Genomic DNA, 20,576 nt, shown 5'->3' on the forward strand with positions numbered 1-20,576 from the left:
CGGCACAGCAAAAAACGTATGGGCTGCGGGGAAAAAAAAAAAAAAACGGGTTAAATTCAGCGTGAGCCGTAGGCACACCGAACCGTGCCTCGGATGTGGGAGATTTCGGCAGGATACGTGAGTCCACAGGCTTCCCGCGGTGCCGGTTGTTCCAAATGGAATCAATCCCAGGAGCACAATCTCCACGCTGAAGGGTAGGCGCTTCCCACCCGTTCTCCAGGGTGGGTTCGGCCGGACGTGACGTAATGTGATGTGAGCGAGGTGCGTCTGCGCAGTGCGAGGCTGAGGAGCCGGGCCGGACGGCGCGCGTCTGCGCAGTGAGGGGCGATGAGAAGCCGGACGGCGCGCGCCTGCGTAATGAGGGGCTGAGACCGGAGCGTGGCGGCGCGCGTGCGTGCTGGTTTGCGTACCTGCGTGAGTCCTGGGTTAGTCCCGTTCTGGCCCTGTTGTCCTCCGGGTAGAGGTGCCGACGGAAGGGGCCGAGTCTCCGCGTCCCTGGGAAGAGAGGCGAGGTTCAGGTCGGGGTCTTGGGGAACCCGGCGTGTGCGCAGGCCGTGGCGCCGCGGGCGGCGAGGGCGCGCCGGCCGCCCGCTGGACCCTCGGGGGGTCCCGGAAGCGGCGCGGACCTGGCCGGCGTTTCGCAGTGTTTGAGGGGTGGGCGGCCTTCTGACATAAGCAGAGGACGCCGTTAGGCCGCCAGCGTAGTAGCAACGCTAAAGCTGCCGGAATTTGCGTGCATAGCATCCCACCAGCCGGGAGCTAGTTAATCCTGTGTGTGTTAGCATCGTTTTACCAAGATCAGTTCACGGAAGACAAACCCTGCGGAAAGAGAACAGGCTAAAAACTATTCAGACCCTGGCTTAGCAGCCGTCGTTTACAACGGCGTTTGCTAAGTGCAAAGAGAGAATCTAGCTGCATTGAGCGTAGTGAGGGGGAATTACCATTTTTCTCCGTTATTAAAAAAAAAAAAAGTGTGTTCAAATATTTAACACTGTTAACTTCCCCCGAATTTTTAGTGCAGTTATTGGAACTAAAAAAAAAAATCCCCTCCAAAAATCTCAGGAGCTAATTGCTAAAGAGTGTATTTCGTTTCTCACCCAGCTAATAAAGTTTAGTCGTTTCTCTGTGAAATAGTACTTGAAAAAAGATGACTTTGTACCTCCCCCGCATCGTGTGAAATGAAAGACCCATGTACTTGTGTCTTGGAAAATTACATTTGCAATATATTACTAGGAATTGGATTTTTAAAAACATGATGAAAGAAAATCTAAACAATACCAGCGTGTTGGCAACCTTACTGTGTTTTCATCTCAAAAAACATCAATTGAAATGCTGTGAAAACCAGTGTTAATCTAAAATGCATTTTTCATGTTCAGTTGTGTTTGTGTATCAAAACCTTTTCCCTAGGAGGCACTTAGTTACTCTCCTTAAAAATGTTCCTAAAATTGAAGTTGTTGGCTCTTACAGAGTCGCAGTGAAAGTTTTTCGAAAATCTTTTTTTCTTTTTTTCAGTTACATCTTTAAGAAATCCAACATCAAAATGGCTTCAAAAAGAGCTCTGGTCATCCTGGCTACAGGAGCAGAGGAGATGGAGACGGTCATCCCTGTCGATGTCATGAGACGAGCTGGAGTATGTCCCCCAAAGTTTTCTAGCTCTCCTGTCTTTTAAAACATTTTTGGAGTTTTATAAGTCATTTTGAATAAAGTAATGTTCCATGTACTTTATGAAGTATTTCAAACAGACACGACAGTACAGGGACTGATTCCACCTGTTTATCTACTGTGCACATTTACTACTTGTTAACATTTTGCTATATTTCTTTCTGACCTGTGCCTTGAAGAACAGGTGCTTTAAAGGAAGAAGGCATTGCAAAGCCCTCTTTGTAAATTTCCCTAATCCCTTTCCCTTTCTTGCCCCAGAGGTAACTGCTGTCCTCACAGTGACCTATGCGTGTCTTTAAAGTAGCATAAGAGTGTGGTTCTCATTTTGCATGTCTGTGGTATAAACCCCTATATACACATATAACCATAGTGAATGCTTAAATAGCATTTACTGAGTGGTAGGTATCCTTCTAAGCACTTATATAAACTTTTTAAAATTTTATAACCTTATGAATTATTGCCATTCTCATTTTAAAGTTGAAGGAACTGAGGCACAGAAACAATCAATAAAATAATTAAATAAAGTGCCCACGTTGTAGTAAAAGTATAGATCCAGTTTGTTTATTTAAAAATGCTGCGTAGAGAATTCCCCGGCGGTCCAGTGGTTAGGACTCTGTGCTTCCCCTGCAGGGGGCACGGGTTCGGTCGCTGGTTGGGGAACTAAGATCCCGCATGCCGCGCGTGGCATGGTCAAATAAAAAACAATAAAATTGCTGGTTAGTCTTGCACTGTAGGAATATGCCAGTCTATCCATTCCTTTATTACCCTGTTTCACAGCATTCTAATACTGTAATATTCTTGTACAGGTTTAATTGTTCACAGGTTTAGCAGTTTTTCTAGGCTCTATGCCTAAAGGGAATTGCTAGTTGCATGGTTGGTGTTACTAGATTTTGTCAAATGACTATCCAAAGTACTAATATGTGGGCCCACCAGCAGTGAGGAAAATTCCCATTTTTTCCAGTATTGTCAACTTTGTAAATTTTTGCAAGGCGGAGTAGTATTTCGTTGTTTTAACTTGTATTTCTACCTTAAGAAAATACGAGGAGGGTTAAATGGCAGCAGCAACTTTGCCAGGTGGATTATTGATAGGATGATCATATAATTTATCACCTAAACCAGAACACTTGTGGGAGAAAGGACGCTAAACAGACAGGGTGCTGGGACAGCATCTTTAATTCATACTGTTCCAGGCAAAGTGGGACAGACCTAGTGATTAAATATATTTAGCCATCTTAATAGCCTAAGGTCAGCATGGTTTGGTTGCAGTATTTCCTGCCCAGTTATTTTAAAACACAGGGCAGCTGTGGAAATGTTACTCTAAATTTATGTTTCAGTGTTCTTAAATATCGTGATGATGTCTTTCTCTTAGATTAAGGTCACCATTGCAGGTCTGACTGGAAAAGACCCGGTACAGTGTAGCCGAGATGTTGTCATTTGTCCTGATGCCAGTCTAGAAGATGCAAAAAAACAGGTTTGTTCCATATACTTGGAATTATTCCTTCCTCTGGCTTCTTTATCAGTTTCTTGAACTGTCTCTTGACGACATCTAAGACTGTTGTTAGCACAGACTTATTTTAAGAAAGTTACTTTGCTTGGACGTCTTCGGCACTAAACTAAGCCCTGGGAAGTGAAGGACTTTGCCTTTTTCCACTGTGTATCCACGGAATCTGGCAGGTCCCTGATACCACGTGTGCTCAGTGTGGGTGGATGGGTGGGACCCTTTCATCAGTGTTCTGGCTCATACAGGCAGCCTGTCCTCCGCTTATAATTATGTTAATATAAAAGAGTCAAGTGGACATTTCCCATTCATTTTTTACTCTTTACTTGAAAGCTACTTCTTATCTTTCCTTTATCAGTGACACAGACGTGGTTGTGTGATTCATGTTACATGGAACAACTCATACTTGATTTGTGGTCGGATTAAGGGAGGGGTAAGAGGTCCCCTGAAACTGGTCACTTTTTCATTATTGCGGTTCTTCCTTTTGAGGGGGACCAACACTTCCGGGAATCTGTCAAGAGCTGTGGTCCCTTTCCTCAGAAGCGTGCCCCACGCTACGTATACCAGACAACTTTGCACACGGTTTCACCGGGCTCAGGCTTCAGGGGCCGGTGTGACAGGAGTGTAGGCTGTACCCTCTTGGAGCAGAGCCCTCTCATGGACGGCCATCTCTGCCCTCCTGGGGAACCTGGAGCCTGATTTCCCTATGCCTCACTGTCAAATGCATAGAAAAAAGTGTATTCCTTTCTAATAAATCCAGATATTTCAGATTTATTTGCTAGACTGTGGAGTGTAAGAACATTGGTATTTCACATAAATTGGTGAAACTTTCTAAATAGCAGGTTAAAAATGAGAAAGTAGGAGTAAATATTCCTTCCCTGTTCCTTTTTGTCCTGTGGTGCCTGGGTGTGTTTTAGACCAGGTGACTGGGTGTTTTAGAACAGGTGACATCTTGTGTCTATTTAGTGTTTAGTTCAGTTTCCAAAAGGAGTGAAAAAAGTTCCGTACTTCACAAATATTGTTCTAAGTTTTGCTTGGTTTTCAAACAACATAGGGCATTTTACAGTCTTTAAAAGTAACTCTAAATAGTATATGTTGGACTAAAAATGTAAATTTTCATTTCATTTGCTTAATGACTAAATTTTTAAAGCTTTTAACAATTTAAGATACCGTATTAAACCAATTTCTATTTGTAATTTCAGCAAGTTTGAAATCATTAGACTTCTGGGGTGTTCTGGTATCTGGGATACTAAAATATTGCATCATTTTTATCCTCCAAGTTCCATTTTTCATAAGGTTAAGAAAAACTTTTTGTGCTTTTTAGAGTTTGTTTTGTTTTTAGTTATTTATTACTATGTACATTCTTGTTGAAAACAATTCACGCGGTGTAGACAAACGCAGAGTCAAACGCTCAATGTCCCTTTCTTGTTCTCGCCCTCCCCCCACCCTGCCTCAGCTGGCGAGCTCCTTTGTCCATGAGTGTCTGTACACTGTACACATGTATGTGGGGGCATTGAGAGGTGTGTGCACACATGCATCTACATGCGTGTGTATATCTATGCTTTGTACAGGAATGAGATCATGATAACGCCTGCAGTTCTGCAGCATGGACATCGTTTCATGTTACTGTGTACAGATTTTCTGCAGTTTTTACTTACAGTATCCCATTATAGAGAAACCCCTAATTTAACTGTTCTTCTGTGAACAGCTTTTTGCTCTGATGTGAAAGTGTTCCTGCTTAACGCACACTTCAAGTGAAACATCTTCACGTCCTTTTTCATTTTTTGAACTGTTACAGGGACCTTACGATGTGGTGGTTATGCCAGGAGGTGGTCTGGGCGCACAGAATTTATGCCAGGTAAAGCTGGGGGGCTTCAGCCTCTCGTATTCTGCTGGGTTTGCTGCTAAAATATTTCAGGAAGGAGGCTGTGGATAGATTAGGAAAAGGTGAAATTAACAAAGTGCTGTTCTAGCTTGATTTTTAAAAAAAGCTTCTGATAACATTTACTATAGAAGTAAGCGGAATTGGTGAAACAGTTATGAACAGATTCTGTGAATACAGTTCAAATGTAAGACTACTTGTTTTTTTCCCCCAGCCACAGCAGAATGATTAATTTTGTGCTTGTGAGAAGGGTTAAGCCTAGAAAGATAAGAGATCGGCTGTCTACTCAACCATCGGGGTTAGGGAGGTTGCAGGGGGCTGGAGCTGCCAGCTTGAATGAAAAATGGCATAAAAGAAGCCGCTGCTTCTTCTTTTTGTCTTGTGTGAAGAGTTAGCCTGCAGGAAGAAGAAGAGAGAGCGGTGGCAGGGGCAGGGCACACAGAAGCTCATGAGGCAGGTGGAATCAGACATTTGGGGCTGCTGAGCCCCACTCCCTACTCTGCTGTCGGAAAACACCCAAAACAGCACATTTCCTCCCTTCTGTGTCTTTCTCCCTAGAGTACAAAATGGCAAGGGTTAATATGCCCAAGGGAAATTGCTTTTCTTATCTTTAAACATCTTTAAGAAAAGGGAACGTTTTTCTTATAGTAAATGCCTTGATTGGGTTTAAGGATGTAGAAACACTACGAATTTGGTAGTTTTTATATTGATGATTTAGCGGTATTGTTGAAAAATAGATTGAAGACCTTGTGGTTTAAGCTAAAATCAGATTCTGCCGAAGTTGCCAGCCAGATTGGCTGCAGCTTAATGACAACGTGCTGTGTTTTTGGTTTTCTTCGACTAGTCCTCTGCTGTGAAGGAGATACTGAAGGAACAAGAAAAGAGGAAGGGCCTCATCGCCGCAATCTGTGCGGGTAAGTACAGAGCCGTCCTGTGTTCAAGTGTGTTGTTGACTTTCTTCAGAAAATTCGTGACGGGGTCGTCTTTAGTTATAAGATCGTGTTCCCAGTACTTCTTCCCCTTCCTAAGGTATGAAGGGCATCTGTATCGGTGTATTTAGTTTGGGGCATGAGGCTGATGTCATCTCAGAAATTACTAGTTCCGTTTTCTGCCTCTCCCTGCCTTTGGTCTACGTTCTGTGAAACTTAGTGTTTTCCCTGTTTGGTGGACCTGGAGGAGAACGTGGCCCCTCTGGCACTCAGTAAACAGCTTGTTACGACAAACCCCCGTGCCAGGAAGTACTTCTGCCCGCACAGGGTCAGCAAGAATTGGGCCAGCATAGTGTCAGAGCTCTGCCCTGTGCTTGCCCTGGGGGGCTTCCTGCCTGGTCCCCAGTGTTGAGAGCTGGGTCTTAGGTACTGTATTCTCTGCCACTTAATTTAGAGTAAGGCTGTTGGTGCTTTGTCGATGTCTCCACATCTTTGAAACCTAGTAATACTTTGGTTTTTGATACCATTTTAAAGTCCATCCTTCTTGCTCTAATATCAGATGATATTCTGCCATCTTGCATTTTTTTTCATAGTGTAATTTTGGCAGGTGCTTTCCTTATTCATAGGTCTTCATTAAATGTTTGTCAAAAAGAGCAAATACGGGCTTCCCTGGTGGCGCAGTGGTTGAGAGTCCGCCTGCCGATGCAGGGGACGCGGGTTCTTGCCCCGGTCCGGGAAGATCCCACATGCCGCGGAGCGGCTCGGCCCGTGGGCCATGGCCGCTGAGCCTGCGCGTCCGGAGCCTGTGCTCCACAACGGGAGAGGCCACAACAGTGAGAGGCCCGCGTACCGCAAAAAAAAAAAAAAAGAGCAAATAAAGAGATGAATGTATGGATGGTTAATTAAAATGATGTGTTGATATTTTCTTCAATACAATAGACTTTTTAAAAGAAGTCATAGGCCGGGGATCTGGGGACTGCATTACAGCAGTGGTTCTCGGAGTTTTTTCAGAGGGTTCGTAAGGGCAGAGCAGATACTATTTATACACTATTTGCCTTTTTCCTTCTTATTCTCACAAGAGTGCCATCAGAGTATGACGATGTCATCATTCAGGCATGGCTTGTGTGCTCGAGTATTCTTATGTTGTAAACCTGTCCCAGTTTTAATTTCTAGCATGGCAGATACTGATAAATGTAACTCGTATAATAGCTAGAGGGGTCCTAAGACCCCTTTACATGTTTGAGAACCTCTGCATTAAAGACCGGGAAGGACTGAGGGGCAACCACCTGGCAAGTCCCGTCCTTGGGTTCCGGTCAGCACTGATCTCTGACCTGCCCTTGGGGCTCGGGGATTTCTGTCTGCTGAAGGATGCTGCAGCCCAAGCAGCTGCAGCCCTCCTTGTGGAGGAAGACAGAGGAGCTGTCATTCATGCAAGGGCTTAGTCCCCCTCCCCCTCCCCACGTGCTGACCCTCACCTCTGCCTCATTCTTAGTGCTTTACCTAAAGGAAGAAAGGAAGGGTTTGGGCTGGGTTTGTCCTCTTAGGACTGTGTTGCAAGTAAAAACCACATATCAGTTTGTCATTTTGTGTCACCAAAGTAGAATTATCAGCCACATCTGGTTCAGGGTTTTGTGTTCAGGCAGACTTGAATCCCACGCTGCTAAGACACACAGGCCTTGTCGTCATTTACATCCACATTGTAAAGTGAACGGAGCTAGTGACCTGTTGTCCTGTTGAATGTCCTGCACTGCCCCTCTGGGTGCTGCACAAAGTAGGAGAGGCGTGATGGCCTGTGAAGGAGATTGCAGCGAGGTTGGAACGAGTGATGGGAGAGATTCTGGTGTTTAAACCAGCGGATGAGAACAAGATGATTCTTAACTGTCACAGTTAGGAAATGGGAACGGTTTATTGAACTGAAGGAATATTAACTTAACCCCTAATATGGAGTGAACGGGAGAGACAGAAATTGGAAGGGAGGCTGCCTTGAGAAGAAAATAAAACGAGATTCACTCTGGGTGGGGCAGGGGAAGGAAGCCTGGAGGTGACGAGCAGGCTGTGGGCAAGCGCTGGGCTGCAGGTGCAAGCTGGGGGCGGTTGCCGGGCTTGGTGTTCCCTCTGTACATCACCACACGGTGGCGCTGTTGGCTTTCGCCTCTGGGCCTCCCAAGGCGATTCTGTCCACTGGACCCTCTGTTCCCTGAACCTTCTGCTCCCTGCTCAGAGCTGGACCCCTGTTGCAGACTCGGCCACATTTCATCCACCGGAATCTCAAGTAATAGGAGCAGTTAAGTGTCCCCTCGAGTTTTCCAGCTAGGATTCTGAAGCACCGGCAAGCAGTAATTTTGAGCTTACCGTACAGTCACTGATGTTATAGGCAGCCATTTTATCACCTGGAGGGAGCGGCCTAAGAATTCCTCGCTCACTGTATGACCTGCTGTCCTCATGTACGATCAGTCCTCGCTTGAAATTTGCTTTAAAATATATGACGTAGGAAATTATTTTTTATTAAAATCTTACAAAATAAGAACTAAAGGTAATTCATGAATACATCAAATAAAAATTGAGATAATTACTCAATTTTTACACACTCTTAGGATTTGCTACCAAACATAGCTCTCATATGCAGCATACAAGTAAGGAGGAAGGGGGCGTCAAGTATATTTAAGAGGCTTTCCAGTTAAGATATAAGTGAGGACTTGGTATGAAACTGACAACTGACGTTAAGACAGAAAGCTTATGTAATTACGTATCATTTGTTTGATCTTCCTGTTAGTGGCAGGTAAGATCTGAGTAGCCTGTAGGTAGGTCCGTTATATAACCACTTTATCCTTGGAACGGTGCTGTAAAACGAAAGGTCATGAGAGCAAGTGCTTGGGTTTGCTGGAGTTAAAGTGTGCAGAGTCCGTCCTGGGATGTTAACCACAGTGCCCTAACCACTTAGAAGGCCACGGTGCTCTTCTGAAGTTTTTCTGGGTGTGACATTAGGCCTTAGAAAGTTTTTCTTTTGTTATTTTTTGGTGGCTTAGAGGGAAAAGGTAGAAAAACTACTTTTCTAAAAGTTTTAAGATAACAAATAGGGACTTTTTTGTCTTAGTCCCTATTTGAGGACTGTGACCTACAAAATACGCTTGTGATTAGCAGTGAAGTTGACCATTCATAAAAATCTCAAGTTGGCAGCGGCATATTTTTTTTTAACCTTCATTTTAAGAGGGAGCATGTAGAGGACCACAGGGGGCATTTGCACAGGGTTCTTAAGTGCGTCGTCGTGAGACAGAAACGCCAGTGCCTTTGTATCTCAGACATGGGCGTTTCACAGGTGTCTCCTTTGGGGCTGGTACAATGTCCTGTTCATTTTAATAATCCTACCGCCTGATACATTTGGATAGACAGATGGATGAGTGCTAATTTTTCATTCTCAAGTAGAGAAATAAAACTAGTCTCTACAACAGCAGTCAAGCCCGGGGGTTCAGAGAGTATTAGTTGTGCCTTTAATGTGTAATCTTCCATGTGCAAAGGGTAAGCAGGACGTTTTGCCCTCCATGGTCTCCCCCTCCTTTGTGCCCCTGTTACACTTGCAGCCTGTCCCTCGAGGGGACGTGTTCTATTTATCTGTTTGCGCCTCAGCTATAAAAGCAGATATTTTTGATTAAATGGTTATTGATGTGTTTTAAGTTTGTGCGTTTTTGCCGCATGTGCTCAGCAGATGGTTTATTATAAACACACTTTACCTCTCATACTAAGAAGTGTTTAGTTTCAGAATCGTAAGCATATTTTAGATAAGAGCCCCTGATTTTGAAGAATAGTTTTGCTGCTGCGATTTTTAAAACATGGGTTTTTCTGTGTCCACATTTAAGTCTTTTTATTCATCTTCTTTTTAGGACCTACGGCTCTGTTGGCTCATGAAATAGGTTTTGGAAGCAAAGTTACAACACACCCACTTGCTAAAGACAAAATGATGGACGGAAGTAAGTACCTGCTTATATTGTAATGAGCCAAAAGACCTACTCAGAAAGCTGTGCTATAGCGTTGTCTCCCGCTTGGTAGACAGTAGTACATAGGGATTCTCTGTGGGTTGGGGTGTGATGTGTTCCTCACTTTCTTTGCAAGTGTTTCAGTGAGAGAGACGGGCTAATGGTGTGGGTGTCTACGTGTGCGCCCCCTGACGGTGTGGGTCTGCAGACATGCACCCTAACGGGAACGCAGGTGCTGAGCCAAAGGCCAGCCTGGCTCGGAGTGGCGCAAAATGCCAGTTTAACGAGTATTTTACTCAATACTTTGCCAGTGGCCTGAGGGTAAATTTTAAACCTTGATAGCGATTTCAGAAGGTGCCCTTTTGCCCACAGTCCAAAGTAAAATGGACATTGCTCCCTTCTTCCAGAGGAGGCCCGGGTGGCAGGCAGGCCTGTTCCTTCGCTCATGGGCTTCTTTTATAAATATCAGCTAGGTGTTTAACTTTCATTCATTTATTTTTATGAAAACAATTTCTATACATGGTTAAAATAAAAATGCAAACAGTACAGAAAGGGGTGAAGTAAAAGGAAGTGTTTCTCTTCTCTCTAACTTCCCCAGCACCTTTCTACTTTTCACATTCAACTTCTATTAAGTTTTCCTGTGAAACTCTAGAATTTTCTCTGCACGTACTCATTGCCCTTTGCAGTTTAATATTGTTACTCACATGAGATCTAGTAAGTACATTCTACAGCTTGCTTTTTTAACCTAATAGTATAACCTGTAATTGATCAGCTTTTTAAAAAATTCTCATATTGTTGCTTGTCACTTGGAGATTATTTTTAAAAAGCACGTCATTGTCTCTGCCCTCCAAGAGTTAACAGCTTGCAGAGACATGTGCATCAGACTTAAAAATATGAGGCAGTGTGTAATTAACAGCAAAACAATGTAACCAAGCTCCTGGATGTCCAACTGTGTAGCCACTGCTTCTCAGTGTGACATTCAGAGCACCAACCAGGTAGTGTCTTTTGTCAGGTGGTATCTTCCTCTGCCACCTGTCCCTGGAGTGCATATCACAGGGTGGCAGAGACCCTGGAACATGCAGAGAGAAAGGAAAATCACGCTGGTGTGGATAAGTGCAGGGAATCACAGATTCCCACTTAGAAGCCAAAAGTGGTTCGACTGGCGTTCAGCCAGCAGGGAGACCGAGTGACCGGCTCTGTTTAAAACACCCACCAACCAAAAACCAGTGGCTAAATAAAAAGACTAATAGGGAGGGTGGGAGGGAGACGCAAGAGGGAGGAGATATGGGGATATATGTACACGTACAGCTGATTCACTTTGTTATACCGCAGAAACTAACACACCATTGTAGAGCAGTTATACTCCAATAAAGATGTTGGAAAAAAAATAAAAGACTAATGGTATCAAAAGCGGATTTGAAAACAGCTGCGCGACTGATAGATTTTCTTGTCTATCTCTGTTCTGCTCTGGACTTATTCTGAACTAAAAGTAGGGCAAGTAAATTTTTTCTTATGTTAATGCTTTCATCGCAAAGTAAAGTGATGCATTTTTCATTCACTGCCTTTTTAAAAAGATTAATAGACCTTATTTTTTAGAGGAGTGTTATGTTCACAGCAAAATTAAGCAGTACCCCACCCCATCCCCCTCACCGTCAGCTTTGTTTCCCCCACCAGACGGTGCCTTGGCTGCAGTCGATGAACTCGCGCTGATGTGTCGTCATCACCCAAAGTCCATAGTTTATGTCAGGGTTCACTCTCGGTGTTGCAGATTCTGCATATTCTTAAATCTGATCCAAAGTAGTATTTTCTTGGAAAATCGATGAGTTGAGTTGGCAGAAAGATACGAAGTTGTCAGTAAAGCCATCTTTGTGAAAATTGACTTTTTCTTTTAAAGGCTCTGGTTTCTGGGCATTTTTTATTGTAGGGGTTTAATTTACTTTGAGCTCATGGAGGGGTTTGGGAGGGTTAGAAAGAACAGAGTCGGGCTTCCTTTAGTAGTTACGACACATGAGAAGGAAGAAGGAGTGGAACGTGTTCCCCGCTATCTGCACATGTATCTCTGTGGCTCTTTCCTTGTAACGCCTCAGGAAGTTGAGGCTGATAGAACTAGAAAAAGATGAGATCGTTAACTCTCGGGCACCTACCGGGTATATTCCTGCGTGTTATCTCGAGCCTTGCATCCCCGGTGCCCAGCAAGGCAGGTGTTGGCTTCACCTCGCCTGGGGAGGCGAGGCCACTTGTTGGAGCTGGGCCGGAACTGGGGCCCCCGCCTCTGTCCTGGTGAGGCCCCCCACACGCCTAAGTTACCAGCATTGCATTCTGTCCTCTTACACGTAAGTCCTCTTGTAAGAGAAAAATGTTTGCAGTTTCTGCCCCTTCAGAACATTCTGAGAGGTGGAGCTGTAATCGCTTCCTGGATGTCTCCTCCGGGAGGCCCTCTGTCTCGTCCTCGTGGTGAACGTCGTGTTAAGATCAGTAGGCCTGGCTGTGTGCTGAGTGCTGGGGACGCCGCAGTGAACAGGCTGCCCTTGCCTGGCCACGTCTGCGGTAGTGACACCACCACTTTCTGCTGGCGTTTGGTTCGGTTGGGTTCCCATGATCATCCTGTTAGGTTGGTATCATCCCCATTTTACAGAAGAGAAAAAGGAGGCTCAGAGGGGTCAGACAGCTACTGAATGGCAGACCTGGATTTGAACCCAGAACTGCTGTGCTCAGGGGTCGGCGGCTTTTCCTTGAAGGGCCAGATGGTAAATATCTCGGGCTCTCTGGGACGCCCCGTCTCTGTGGCGACTCCTCCACCTGTGGCGCCCAGACCATGTAGGTGAGGGGTGTGCAGGTAAAAGCTGCCGTTAGTTGCTGCCCCCCGGCCCCCGGCCCCCCCAGGTGTTTGATCTCTGGGCTTTGAGAGAGGCTTTGGGGTGTTTGCTTAAAGTTAACGGAATGAATGCCTCCTGCGGGTTGGCTGGGAGTTGGCTGGTGCGCGGGGCGTTTTCCTTATTGTCGCCACTAGGTGGAGGTGGTCCGTAAGTAGACCTTTTGCTCTTCCTGGTTGAGATTCTTAGAACCATGGAACCTTTAAACATCTTTAACCAGTTTAGGCTGTATTTGTAATATTTTACCCACAAAGAGGTTGTTAAGTGAACCATTTAGAGCCGTGCCTCCCGCTGACCTGTCCGTCTCAGCTCCAGGAGACCCAGCCCAGCCGGTTTCCTAGTTCAGCATTTAAAATGATCTTTAACCATCAGGAAATGAGGTTAGATTAGGAAAACCTCTCGCCCTCAAACCAGGGATCCACTTTTCTTCTAAAAAAGTGTAACTAGGAAATGTTTCACGTACTGTAGTCAGTTATTTCAGTGGGTGACGTGATTTTTAATGAGGTTTAGGAAGACCTAAATCACTGCAGGTGTTATTCATCCACTTTGAAAGGACACGAGCATCAGGACGTGGTTTCTAATGCTCGTTAACACAGCAGAAGCATCTTGCTCAGGAGACTTCTTTTTTTTTTTGGCTGCGTTGGGTCTTAGTTGCAGTGCGTGGGCTCAGTAGTTGCAGCGCGTGGGCTTAGTTGCCCCGCGGCATGTGGGATCTTAGTTCCCCGACCAGGGATCAAACGCATGTCCCCTGCATTGGAAGGCGGATTCTTAACCACTGGACTGCCAGGGAAGTCCCAGGAGACGTTTTTCTGTATGTGTTCACTGAACAGGCATTTCCTGAGCTCTTCCTTAGGCTCTGGGAACAGAAAAGGGAACAAGATAGAGCCACGTCCTCAGGTGTTCTCGGGGGTGGGGGGTGGGGGTGGGGGGGGACTGGCAGGAGGTCTGCACTGAGCATGGGGGAGGGGAGGGGTTCAGAGGCGGTGTGTGCCTGGCTCTCCCTGCGGGGACTGGGTGTGGCGGGATCTCACAGGGGACCCTCTGTCCTTCGTGTCCCACGTCACTGAGTGGTACCACCACCCGCCCACCCAGTTGCCCAGGACAGGCGACTGGGAGTCATCCTTGATGTCTCTCCACATCGAGTCTTTCCCCAAGGCCCGGGCATTTTATCTCCAAGGTACATCTCAGACCTTCATTTCCTCTCCGTTGCCGCTGTCCCATCCAGGTCACCGTTTGCCCCCACCTGGATGCGGCTTCTTTTCCGTCTCCCCTCTGGTTCCTTCCGGTCCAGTCTCTGTGCGCAGGCCAGGCCCCGGGGTTTGTGCACCGTGACGTGGAGCTCAGGGTCACCTCAATGTGCTGGAGAAAGTTGGCGAAGGCTTCTCCTGGGGGAACTGGGTGTGCTCTGATTTGCGCTTTGGAAAGGTTCCCGTTTTGGTGGTGCTGAGTGTGGAGGGAAGGGCAGCCAGAAGGGAGGCTGGACGCAGAGGTCCCGCAATAAGGCAGCAGGCGGAGGAACAGTCATTCATTCTTTCATTTACCTGGTCCTCGGGGGCCCCCCCTTGGTGCCATTAATACCCTGGCCCAGACGGGCAGGTGAAGGCTCAGCGTTTTACAGAATAGACAGTAAACAGGAGACGGATTGTTTCCTCGGCGCTGCGAGGGCGCTGTGATGGAGTGACCTGAGGGACCTGGTTTAGAGAGGGGTCACAGGTGCCCTCTCTGAGGGCTTGGTGCTGATGCTGAAGTTGAAAGAGCAAGTCGCTGAGAAGAGCTTCCTGGGCAGAGGGAGCGGCCCAGGCCCCCCGTGGGGCCGGAAAGAGTGCAGTGTGCCCGGCAGCAGCTCCCGGCGCAAGAGGGCGGTGGGGCAGGCTGCATGGGGCGGTGGTGCTGCACGCGCCCGTGGAGGGAGGATCTGCTGACGCCTGCCTGGCGTGGAGGGTGAGAGCTGTGGGGGCTGGTGCGGGGAATCCCAGCTTTGTGCCCTGAGACTTGCCCGGAGGTAGTGTCGTTTACTTCCTGGGAATATAGGAGAAGCACATTTCTTATTACATTTGCAAAAATACAGCCAACTGGGGCCGCAGAGGAAAATAGTCCCTGACGAGTGAGTGTGGTTCCTCCTCCGCGCCTCCCTCCCCGCTCCCGATCCCTTATGTGTAGTTTGTGCTTGTTTGATTTTGAGGCAGCAGAGCGCGTGTGTGTGCGTTACACACGCGGTGGTCTGTATCACAGGTAGTTTCTACCTTCAACACCAGTTTACCCTCATCCCCCTTTCCTCCAGCATTTTGTAGGGAAGGAAAAGTAATTTTCCCTCTACTCTTCTGAGTTCTTAGTTGAGACCCCTGAAAAAAAAAAAAAAAAGACAGATTGACCAGAGAAAAACAAGCTTAACGTGTATACATGGGAGATACCCAGGGAAAAATGAGTAACTCCCTGAGATGGTTTAGAATTCTGACTTAAGTACCATCTTAATAGAGAAAGGAGACGGGGAGGTAGGCCTCTCAGGGGAGCGTAATTGGCTTTTAGGAAAGTTGAAGGGACCCTTCGAAGAGCAGATGGGAGGAGTAGTAGTTGTGACAAGTTCGTCTGGGTGTGGTGTCAACTTCTAGTTTTCTCTCCCGGTGGATGAGACTCCCGGGAGGGGATTTCTGAGTTCCTTCCGGATGATCTGTCTTTAGGCAGGAAAGGAGGTTCCGAGGAAGCCACTCCCTCTCCCTGCCTGTGCTGTTTTTCAAGTGCTTTTAGCTCAAAATAATCAGCAAAGCAAAGCAGCCTATTTTGGGGTGGCGTTTCCTGAACTCCTGCCGTCACACTTTCGAGTGTGTATTCTCTCCCCTTCACTTCACAGAATTGACACTTGGGTGTGTTGTGGAACAGAAACGTGACTGCTTAGCATTTGCTCTGGCATCCCCCTCACACGTACGAGGGCTTTTGCAGCTGCGTTGAAGTCACGTGTGTTCACACACTTCATTTCAGCAGTTGGTAGCGCCTCCTGCTCTTTGCTGTGCGTGGCGGCCTCGGTATCTTCCCGCTGTGCTCCGAGAGCTGGGAGTGCCTGAGGGTCGCGAGGGACTGGCCACCTCGTTGTTGTCCCGGGGGTTTTTGCTTGTTCTTGTTTTGATTTTCATGAGACCAGTAGTAGTGCTGCAGGGGAGTGGGGCTGCTGAGTGGTGGTTCTTGCTGTCCAGCATAGCCCGCTGGGACATAACCCTTTTTTGTTTTTATTTCGAAGATCATTACAGCTACTCAGAGAACCGCGTGGAAAGGGACGGCCTGATCCTCACCAGCCGGGGGCCGGGAACCAGCTTCGAGTTTGCCCTGGCGATTGTCGAGGCGCTGGCCGGCAAGGAGGTGGCCGAACAAGTGAAGGCCCCGCTGGTTCTTAAAGATTAGAGCAGAGAGGTTTGGTGATGGGTAATCCATGCTCACCGTGTTCGCTTTAAACAAAAGAAGGGGGATTACCGTGCGGAGACGCCGTCATCACCATCCCCCCTCAAGTGTGGCTGTGACGTGACAGCTGCACAGAGATTCCTCAACCTGCACTTGTGTCCCCACGTTTCTGAACCTTGACTGCAGAATAAATGGGGCATTTAGCAAAACTACTGATGCTTCCTTCTTTTACTTCTGGTCTCTGTTTTCTTGTGTGAAACCAAGTGATTGTCAGCTTCGTCCGCAGCTCTTAACTATTGATACGGCTGCTGAAATAAATGAATAGGAAACGCATTTTACACGGCAGGGAGGAAAAGCATAAAACAGAGATTGAAAAGGCTTGTGACTTCTCTCCCGTCCATTAACTGTATCTCTAATGTGCGACTAAAAGATACCAACGAAGTTGGCTGCACTGGTGAATTTTTGTAAGCTAATCTCTCGTCTCCCATTGCAGAGAGTCCTGAGATGGAATTGAAAACTTCCCAAGGCTGGCCTAGCCTGCCCTCCCTTCCTTGGGTAACAGTACCCGGCTGTTTCACCCCGCGAGCCGCCCGGCTCCCGTGTGCAGTGGGTGGGATACACACCAGGGCTGGGCACACAGCCCAGGCCCAGCCAGTCAAAGCCTGACGCACCCTGACCAAGGTGGGACCGTCAGCCAGTGGGATTCAGTGCCAGGGCCTGCGCCCTGCCCGCTGGGGTTCTCTGCTGGGTGGTCAGGAGGGCCGGCAGTGAACCTGGAGGAAAAAGGCCTGGCCGAACGTGACTCCAGCATGACAGGCGGAAAGCTCAGAACGTGCTTGACCCAAGATCCTGCCCCTGAAGCAGGCAACGCCTGGACTTGCGAACAGGAGCCAGCAAATTCCCGTGGCCTTTTTGTTTCACTATTTATAAGTGACTGATGGGACCCAGAGGAACGAGGTGGTGGGCAGGCTCCTGAAGGTGGAGGGCTGAGCCACTGAGTAAAACTGCCGAACCACCAGCGTGCTCTGCTGCCTGTCCCGGCTTGCCCCCCACCCCACCCCCGTCTCTCCTTCCCCCCTCCCTCCTGTTCCTCCTTCCCTCCCTCCTGGCCTTTTCGACGTGTGGGCTGTGAGGTTTCTGTCACAGCTACTCAGCTCTGTCCTAGTAGCACAAAAGCAGCCACAGCCACGCCACCAAGCAGGCAGGATGGCCGTGCAGCAAAACCTTTATCAAACCGGGCAGCAGTGGGGATTGCACCCTCGGGCTGCAGTTTGCCTACCCCTGAGCCAGAAGGCAAGACAGATGTTACTGATGAAAAATGCAAACGTAATTGCAGGTTTTAATAAGCACTGATGGTGTAAAGAGGATGCCGGGGAGGGAACAGGAGAGACTGCGTGAGGGGTGGGGGGGCCTCTGAGGTGAGGTTTCAGCTGAGACCTGACGAAAGGTCAGGTTTGCCCCTTCAGCAGCCGTTGGCTGTGCTGGACCTGCTCTGTGCCCAGCCCATTCCTGGTGCTGCAAGAGCCACTGGGAGACACAGTCTGTCCTCTTAGAGCTAACATGTGGGATTGGGAGAGACTGGAAAACATCTACGTTCTATGAAGAGAAGCAAGGTAAGGGGGCAGTGACGGGGATGTTTCCTGCAGGGCGTATATAGACCTCTGTGAAAAGGGACCTGAGGGGAAACCTGGAGAGATCCGGTGTTGAGTAAGGCAGGACTGCTAAGAGCATTCCAGGAAGAAGAAACAGGAAGAGCAAAGGCCCTGCGGCAGGATCAGTGGGGTGTGGAGGGCGGCTGGCTGGGGGTGGGGTTGGAGAGCTAGCTGGCAGGCACCTAGATGGGGAGCCCTGGAGGAGGACCCTGATCTCTCTCGGTTCAGAGGTTCTCTGTTGAGAGGGGACCCATGGGGAGCAGGGGGGAGGACCCCAGAGGTGGGCGCCCATGTGGGTGAGAAGGCCATTCCCACGTTTCCAACTCGAACACACGGTCAAATGGAAATTTTGTGTCCTGAGCTGGAGAAGGAGCCCGTGGGGTAGGAGGGGTGAATTTGGAGTGCAGATTGATGAATTCAAGAGGTCTATAAAATACACTTTCAACAAAGAAAGAAAAACTCAAAACCTGTTACTTTGAAAGTCCCAGTTCTGATGTTTAAGTAATTCATTGTTAAGAGTGAACAGTAAAAATTCCTGCGTGACTTCCCTGGCGGTTAGGACCCTGCGCTTCCACTGCAGGGGGTGCAGTTTCGATCCCTGGTCGGGGAACTGAGATCCCGCATGCTGCGCGGCCAAAAAAGAAAAAGAAAGAGAGACAGACTAATTATTTGGTTTTAAAAAAAAGACTCTCGCAAGTCATGGCGTATCTTACCAGCAGCCCCTACCTCTGATTAAGCTCCCTGGAATTTGAGTGATCTGCAGGAAGGGAACTATTTAAGAGATTAGCTCTTTGAATTTTTGTGCCTTTGGGGCGGCAGGGAAAGGTGATTCCAGATGGACAAAAAGGAAGGAGCATTTTTAAGAGACTCAGTTTATCAGACTCCAGGCGATATAGCGAAGATTTCCACCACCACCACCACCCACCCCCCCACCCACCCCCGACAGTGTTTGGGGCAGGGGCTCCAGGACCTGCTTTATCTAAACCTTAGACCTTTTCTGGCCAGGTCAAGAATTACTGGCTTCAGGCGGATCGATAGCATCTAAAAGCCTCCACCCTGTCAATCTGCCGGCTTCTTTCCTATGCTAAACACACCTGCTCTCTTCCTTCTAGGAAGTAGGGGGGCAGGGAGTGCGGGACAGTGGTGCCGACCAAGAGAACTTGGGAACTGAAGGAGGGGGGCGGCTGGCTACATTTCAAAGTGACCTGGACTTGGAGTTTTAAGTGTGTGGCCCCTCCAGCTAGACGGGCCTCCTCAGCCAGGGGTCACCCCACTTTGGGCATCATTTCCTCCACTCTCACCTTTGCGACAGTAGCTGTGGCTTCTGGAGCTCCGGTGTCTGCCCAAGGCCGCTTGCAGAGTTAGGGAGGAGATGGGGTCTGGAAGTCAAATCTCTTACCCGGAGCCCAGCCCGGGTGAGCAGCTCAGGGCAGTGGCTTTCCGGCACTGGGCAGAGGTGGCCAGGCTCGGCTGGCCAGGGGGTCACTGTTGCCCCAGGGGAGGGACGGCCAAACTGCTCTTCCAAAGAGTTAGTGATTGGGACTGGTATCTGGTGAAAGCCTGATGAATAAATGAAGGAGGGGCTTAGGGCGGCTGTTTCCCAGGGGCTAAGTAGTACAACAGGGAGGGTCCAGGGCGGACCAAGCATCCAGCTGGGTGGCTAACCTTTCACACTGGATGCAGACAGAGTCATTACGTGTGTCACTGTTCTCCCCCTGCTTTTTCACTGATTGTTATCTTAGAGAACCTTTTCTCTGCCAGCATGTGGAGATCTACGTGCTGGCTACATCATGCAACTCAATTCTCCCAACGTCCTGACAAAGTGGCCATTGGCATCCGTTGTAAAAAGAAGAGAAAATTGTCGTCTCTCGGTCCTGTGCTGTAGGGTTGTCTGAAGGTCAGAGGCAGCCATGAAGGGGGGAAGTACATTTCTTCAACTGTGAAACATGAGATGTAAAGTATGGTTTTAGCGTAGCCGACTCTATCATCTTAGAGTCTGGTTGTGTGTTCTGTACTCTAGGCTGTTGCTTCCCTAAGGAATGAGGAGAACATGCAATTTTCCTGAGCAATCATCTCATAGTTTTGCTTTTTTAAAAAAAAAAAAAAAACTCCCTGCCTTTGCCCTTGGTCAGGGGACCTGGGTGCCCGAGGAGCAGCAGGGGGTCAGGGCCACTGACATACCTGCCACAGCGTCTGCCCTCGCGTGTGAGGTCAGAGTCAGTGAGGTGCACAGGAAGGGGCTGAGGAGTATCTGGGCTGGACACACCCTGCTGGCTCCTAGCGTGGGATCCTGGAGCTAGCCCCTCCCCCAGATCCCAGCTCCAGCTTCAAGGCACCCAGGGCCAGAGGGCCAGGGCTCTCTTGAGGCCAGGCGCTGCGGCAGGATTGCCATCACCATCGCCATCAGCATCACCATCTTTGCTTCCTGCAGCCCGCAGGGGCTGTTTCAGGTTCCCCAAGTCCTGGGCCAGCTGCTATCCATCGTCAGATCAGATGCGATCCCCGCTCCGGGCCTCACAACTCAGCTGCTTTATTTTGCTTTTTCAGTTCTGCGTGTGATCACATTCTCGGGTTTTCTCTTTAAAAAAGTTTATTTTTTGTTGTTTTGCTTTTGAATTCATCCTGCTCTTGGAGATTTTTCCTTGGATTAAAAATGACATTCGAGTGGAAAGTTCATTGTCTTAAAAAAGAAAAAAGTTGTGGGTAACAGAGGAGCCAT

General features: G+C 48.1%; 1 protein-coding gene across 2 annotated transcripts; it reads left to right on the forward strand.

Annotated features, from left to right (window-relative positions):
- Positions 1-287: 287 nt before the first annotated feature.
- Positions 288-16,431, forward strand: PARK7 (Parkinsonism associated deglycase). Of its 2 annotated transcripts, none has more exons than XM_060013568.1 (7): positions 288-425; positions 1,513-1,630; positions 3,032-3,133; positions 4,959-5,018; positions 5,887-5,956; positions 9,850-9,936; positions 16,048-16,431. In XM_060013568.1, the coding sequence occupies exons 2-7, from the start codon at positions 1,541-1,543 to the stop codon at positions 16,206-16,208; spliced, it is 570 nt and encodes a 189-aa protein (XP_059869551.1). In that variant the 5' UTR covers positions 288-425; positions 1,513-1,540; the 3' UTR covers positions 16,209-16,431. The 2 variants fall into 2 exon arrangements, with proteins under 2 accessions (XP_059869551.1, XP_059869557.1); XM_060013574.1 differs by lacking the exon at positions 288-425 and adding an exon at positions 484-507.
- The last annotated feature ends 4,145 nt before the right edge of the window (positions 16,432-20,576 follow it).

The sequence above is a fragment of the Delphinus delphis genome, chromosome 1 (assembly GCF_949987515.2).
Source record: "Delphinus delphis chromosome 1, mDelDel1.2, whole genome shotgun sequence".
Classification (NCBI taxonomy): domain Eukaryota; kingdom Metazoa; phylum Chordata; class Mammalia; order Artiodactyla; family Delphinidae; genus Delphinus; species Delphinus delphis.